Here is a 6,492-nt window from a genome sequence, read left to right as displayed (position 1 = left end):
TCAATGAATGTCTTCCTTGGGTCGATTAACAATTGCACAGAACAAGTGCAGAGTTCAGCTTACACCCCAGCTTATGCACACTGCATGGCATCAGAAGCATTATATATGTTACCACCAAGGTCAAACACCTATGCTTATAAAATTAACACTTTTTTGCTTTAACGAACACACTTGAAGTTTCAGTTTGAAACTTTTTCTTCTAAATGTTTTCTAGTAGTGTATGTCAGTACAACTTAAAATCTTCTAAGTAATAAAACAAGTTTTGGGGGTAATTCATTTTATTGTGTTGCAAACCACCACCCAGACGTATTAATAAGCACAGAGGACTTAAGTAATTCAGAATCCTTTCCAGAAACTGGAAGCAGGAATAAAAACCACTGTGACAATACAAAACCACTGTAAATTTTTAGGTATTTTCCCTTCAGTATTTCAATAAACATGATTTCTTCTGGCATGTATTTAATTTTAAGTTAACATGACTTACAGTTAGTCTTTACTTTTTTATTACTACAGCCATTATAAAAGCCATAAACATGTTTCCAGAGAAAGCACTTTTTGAAATTGTTACAGTATTCTCTCATAAAATAGGAGGTAAGCCTGTGAATTTAGTACTTTAGTTGTAGGCACAGCTTGCACATGTGTGTCGCTGATGTGAAACCACTGTCCTTTGGTTGATTCCATTTCAAAATCTGTCAGGAGGAAATGTAAAATTAAATATATAAGTGGAAAGATTCAAGTTCATCCTTTTTTGGTTTTGCCATAAATATCTGCTGAATACCAGAATTCTGTAAGACCTCTTTCTTACCCTGTAGAATATCACCGTGGAGAACAAGATTAGAGAGATGACTGTTTGCAGATCTTGCCTTGGCATAGGCAGTGTAATGCCCCGACCTCATGGTACCACTGTGTTCAACGACTCCATATAAGGAATATAGTACCCTTGTATTTTCTTCAGCAACATTCTTTAAAAATGAACAGGAATCAAAAGTTAGTGCTAGTCCCATTTATACAGATGCCATTGACAAGACAATTTTAAACTATGCAGAGGGTCTCTAACCTTCGAGAATGCAGAAGTCCTGAGTGTGAAATGGACTATTATTTTCTCCCTACCTTTTCTCAGCCTACTGAGTGGTAGCACGCTTATGTTTTTACTAGAAAGTTGCCATTGCTCTTGCCTTGCTGGAAGAACCATAAACCAGGGTCTACCTGCTATAATCAGTTTCCTGGCCCAGATACTTAAATAACTGAACTTGCCAAAGCTTCTTTAGGAGTCTGGGATCAGATAATTAATACCTCAACAACTCATCATCCTATTTCCAGCCCAAAATGTACACCTTTAACAGCAAGAGGATAGCATTTAGGTCACACCCAAGACCACCCCATAACATTTTCAAATACCCCGTGCAGATTTGGTGAGAAGGACATGTGACCTCTCAGGAGCTCACTTTCCCCATCTAACATGGAGGCTGCTTATTTTAAGATCACATGTGCCGTAGGGCTGGTCAGCAACAGGGACAGGTGTTCCAGCTGGGGGCCACTCGCAGACAACTACTCCACTTGCGTTCTCTTGTAAAAAGTCTTCCTGAACAAGCATCACTGCCCTTCAACAGTACTGTCACTACACTCTCTAATCTTTGCCTCCCTATTTGCTAAAGAACTCTTATTACATCACCCCAAATCCTGTCAGCTTCCTCAGGGATTTCAGTGGCCAATGAACCTCACAGGGTTTTCCCTGCCATTCCATTTTAACCAACCACAGCCAGGACTACATTCTGGAATCGGTCATCACTCAGAACCCTTTAACTTCAAAAATCTTACTAATTTTCTAGTCTCAGTCTACAATTCCATTCTTCCAACTCTCACCTCACCTATACTAGTCAACCTAACAGGATCCTCCAACCCTCGTTTTCTCCTGGCCTATGAGGCCTCTTTTGGCCTCATTCCCAAAAAAAGTCTCTTCACTTCTCAATATGTAACGGAACAGCAACATCGCATTACCTGAGAGCTTACTGGAAGGCAGAGTCTCAGACCCCGCCTCACACCTATTGAGTTCCATGTGATTCACATGCACATGTCATTCTTACAGACAACCTCTCAACACCCACCACATCCAGCTCATCACATAACCCAGCTCTGAATTCCACGACGCACCTTCCCCGACCCCATACACAGACAGCTGCCATTGCTAAGAAACAATTCTGTAACCATGCAGTCTCGAAATTACATGATTTTCTACCTCACCAGGTCCTCGATGTGACTGTATAATTTATAGTGTGTCCTCAGCTGCCTCTTCCATGGATGGTCCTTCACAGCAACTAGACCAAACTTCCACCGCTCACCTGTAGCCTCTCCTTAGAGGTGACCTCACCTCCCACTTCAGGAAAACTGAGACACCACCCACCCAGCTGCACGTTGCCCGCTCTCAGGAACGTGAAGTCTCCTCTCCCTTTGGTTCAGAGATTCTCCAACTTCGTGTCCTTATCCCAGCCTTTCTGGTCTTCTCCAGGATCTCTGCTCAGTTATCTCTCTTTTCTGTATCTTTTACTTCTATATTTTCCTCTTTGCCTACAAACCTAATTAAGTCTCCTAGTATTAAAAAAAAAATCTTCATTGACGCACCACGTTTCCTTTTCAGCAAAAGCTCTAATGTATCTATATGCTCTATCTCTAATATTCTCATTCATTTCTCAACCTACTGAAGTTACCAACACTTCTTAAAAAATTTACCATGACCTCTATACTGTCTAACACTTTCTAGTTTTTTTCTCTGATATTCTGACACTGAGGCCACTTAACCCTTTCCTTGAAACCTGAACACAGGACAATGGCATTTTAGGCAAAAGATGGATTCCTGACGACCCTATATTCAAAACTAATCCAACCAGAGCTATTTCTATTTACAGGCATATCTCATTTTACTGTACTTTGCTTTATTGTGCTTCACAGAGACTGCGTTTTTTAATAAATTGAAGGTCTGCGGCAATCCTGCACTGAGCAAGTCTATCGGTGCCAATTTTTTTAATAGCATTTGCTCACCTGGTGTCTCAGTGTCACAGATAATTCTCAAAATATTTCAAACCCTCCACCAGCAAAAAGCTTACAACTCACTGAAGGCTGAGATGATGGTTAGCATTTTTTAGCAATAAAGTATTTTTTAACTAAGATATGCACACTGTTCTTTTAGACACAATGCTATTACACAGTTAACAGGTTGCAATACAGTGTAAGCATAGCTTTTATATGCACTAAACCAAGAAATTCGTGTGACTTGCTTTATTGCAATATTTGCTTTATTGTGGTCTGGAACGGAAGCCAAAATATCTGAAGTATGCATATACCAGCAAAAGTGGCCCTGGCCTATGGTAGTAACATAAAAAGAATGACAATTCACTGTAGTATTTAAAATCTGAATAAAGAACAACAGTATAGCTTCTTTTATTCTCCAAATTCTTCAACATGGAGATTCGCTGATATCCTCGGTGGTGTCTTCTTCCACCTACACCTCTTACACTCCGATGCTCGCCAGAGTTCTGTCATTAAGTATCTCTTCTTTCTCTCTCCTTGTTTACACAAGAGATCCTATCCTCTCATAGTTTTAACCACCACCTATGTATTGATTTCCGAATCCTTATCTCCAGCCCTAACCCCTCTATTCTGGCCCTCAGACATGTACATCCAAATGTTTTCTAAACATAGCCACATGAATATCTCAAAACTATCTGAAACTCCATGTTTCCAAAACTGAACTTATTATTATTCCTTTCTCCGCCTCCCAACCTGCTCTTCTTCCTGTGTTTTTTACCTCAATTTATGGCACTCCCAACTGCCCAGACACTCAAATCAGGCCCTGGGAATCATACTCAACTCCTTCTGTAGCACCCTCAGCATCCATTTAAAGGCCTCTGCCTCATCTTCCAGAGGCAAGAGATCAAAAGTCTTAATTTTACCTCCTGAAATATTCCTTCAATCTCATCTCCAGCCCTAGTTTAGGCTGTCATCATCTACTGACAATTAACTCAACAGCCTCCTAACTTCCCTGCCTCTACTCTTGTCCTCCTAAAATCCAGCCTCCATTGCTTCAGCAAGTAACCTATGTAATATACAGACCTGGCTGTGTCACCCTGTTGCTTTAAGTTCTTCAGTGGCTCCCCACTGCATACCTAATAAAGCCCAAGTTTCTCATCACGATAATCTTCCAAAACCTCATTCCTCTCTCACTTCTCTGGCTTCATCTCCTAACGTTCCCAGACCTTGTACTGTAAGCTCTAGACCTGCTTATACAGACAGTCCCCGGCACCCGCTGTGCCACTTTACATGCCCTGCCTTTGCTCCTGCTGTCCCCTCTGCCTGGAAAATGTGCTTCCTCTTGATTCATTACACTAAGTCTTACTCCTTGAAGTAGCAGTTGAGGCAGAGCCTCTGAGGCAGAGCCTCCAGAGCCTTCCCTGAACCACCAACATGCTGGGTTAAGTGCATATCACCCCTGCTCTGTGTATACCAATCCTATCACTCAACCATATTAAATTGAGATTATCCATTAATATATCTGCTCATCTTTAGTTATATGCCCTCAGCTCCCAAGACGTCTGCCACAATAATGGGGGTTCAAAAAAATGTTGAACTGAAATAACAACCTAATGTTCAACATGATTCATCACAGATCTTGACATTATAAAGGTACAAAGATCAAAGACCCAGTCTACTCAGTAGTTCCTATCAACTTCATACATATGTGAGTTGCTGTTGGAGTATTTGGTAATAAGCTATGATTTCCCTTTAAAGGATTTTCCCAAAAAGGCAAGTTCCACCTACCTTACATTTAAGGGTACAAAAAGGAGCCAAATCTAAGATTTCTGGAAATTTTATGTGTCTGTTAACTTTGCGTAGGTTAAAACCAGCCTATAAAAGAAGGATAATACATTAAGTTCTCTTCCTGGAAAAGCTGTACATGTTATGTAAACTATAGTCCCACCCCAATGCCCAGAAGAACACTAACATCTAGCCCTAGTTCAATCTGCTTAGAAGACTCTATCCCCCTGACTACTAATTGATTTCCAGTTGATTTGTTTTTGCTAAGTGCAACAGACACACACACACACACACACACACACACACACACACACACACACATACATACATACACAGTCCAACACATTGAGATAGCTGCTCCTATAAGAAAACTCTCAATGTTTCTGCTTTAGGCATCTGGAAAAGCCAGATTAGACAACAGGTTTTGAGTGCTTAAAAGTCAGCAATAGCAGGAACTTCCCTGGTGGTCCAGTGGTTAAGAATCTGCCTTCTAATGCAGGGGACGCAGGTTCCATTCCTGGTCGGGGAACTAAGATCCCATAAGCCACGGGGCAACTAAGTCCGCATGCCACAACTACAGGGCCCATGTGCCACAACTAAGACCCGAAGCAGCCAAAAATAAAACAAGTAAATAAAAAATAAACATAAAAAAAAAAACCAACTCGGCAACAGCAGAATACTCTTCTGTGAAGCATACACTTTCAGCCTCACTTTCTAACCAAGCTTGGTGAACTGTTCATAGACACCCACCCAATTAGTCAAACTCATACAGAAGAGAAAACACTACGAAGGTACTTTGGGACTCGAACTGAATTTACAACTTGTACTGCTCATAGGAAAAAGTCTTCCAGAAAAGATGGAGTCACCAAAATGATGTAAAGCCAAGGTACCAATCAATGCCTTTTTATCAAGGGTCAGTAAAAATAAGATACCACACAGATCACTAAATTTCCCAAGTGTGAGATATAACTAGTAAACTGGTCTTCTTTCTCTAAACCTGAAAATAAGATTAAAGTAAAATGCTAATATATCTAAAAAGAGCAACATGAGTTCTAGTAAAACTGAGGTGTGATTGTGCCTAAATTTCTCTTCCACCTTGACATGCATCTTCATCAAACCCCTTTTGTGTGGTAACATAAACATATGTATTATTTTACTTTCCTACTTCTCTGAAGTTAGAATTAAGAAATAACAGAAAGCCAAAAAAACCACAGTAATATGTTGAGACAATAACAAATAAAGCAGGTGTCACATATTTAAAACAAATTTTAGGTAACGAACAAGGGGTACCTGCTGAAATCTCTTTAAGTGAAGAGTAAGAACAGGAGGAGCAAGGGAAATTAGCATCTGCTTCTTAGCATTGGTGTAAACGTGTTTCTTCTCACCTACAGAAAGAAAGCAATTTTAGCAGTGTGAGGATCATTTTAGACCTCTATATAGCATTCACATCTGCTATAAAATCATTCCAGGGGCTTCCCTGGTGGCGCAGTGGTTGAGAGTCCGCCTGCCGATGCGGGGGACGCGGGTTCGTGCCCCGGTCCGGGAGGATCCCACGTGCCGCGGAGCGGCTGGGCCCGTGAGCCACGGCTGCTGAGTCTGCACGTCCGGAGCCTGTGCTCCGCAACAGGAGAGGCCACAGCAGTGAGAGGCCCGTGTACAGAAAAAAAAAAAAAAAAAAAATCG

The 6,492-nt window shown here is 41.1% G+C and overlaps 1 protein-coding gene across 1 annotated transcript in view; it reads right to left on the bottom strand.

The window, feature by feature from the left end:
• Nucleotides 1–468: 468 nt before the first annotated feature.
• The window catches only part of USP16 (ubiquitin specific peptidase 16), a 35,563-nt gene continuing 29,539 nt past the window's right edge, over nucleotides 469–6,492 (bottom strand). Inside the window, exons 17-18 of the mRNA XM_024752890.1 lie at nucleotides 806–962; nucleotides 469–689 (exon numbers count right to left, since the gene is read on the bottom strand). Coding sequence (XP_024608658.1) covers nucleotides 565–689; nucleotides 806–962 — 282 coding nt within the window. The 3' untranslated portion in view covers nucleotides 469–564. The remainder of the gene's footprint in view (nucleotides 690–805; nucleotides 963–6,492) is intronic.

Source organism: Neophocaena asiaeorientalis, unplaced genomic scaffold (genome assembly GCF_003031525.2).
Source record: "Neophocaena asiaeorientalis asiaeorientalis breed wild unplaced genomic scaffold, Neophocaena_asiaeorientalis_V1.1 scaffold245, whole genome shotgun sequence".
Taxonomy (NCBI): domain Eukaryota; kingdom Metazoa; phylum Chordata; class Mammalia; order Artiodactyla; family Phocoenidae; genus Neophocaena; species Neophocaena asiaeorientalis.
The sequence above is the reverse complement of the archived record's forward strand: the minus strand, read 5'-3'. Positions and strand labels throughout refer to the sequence as shown.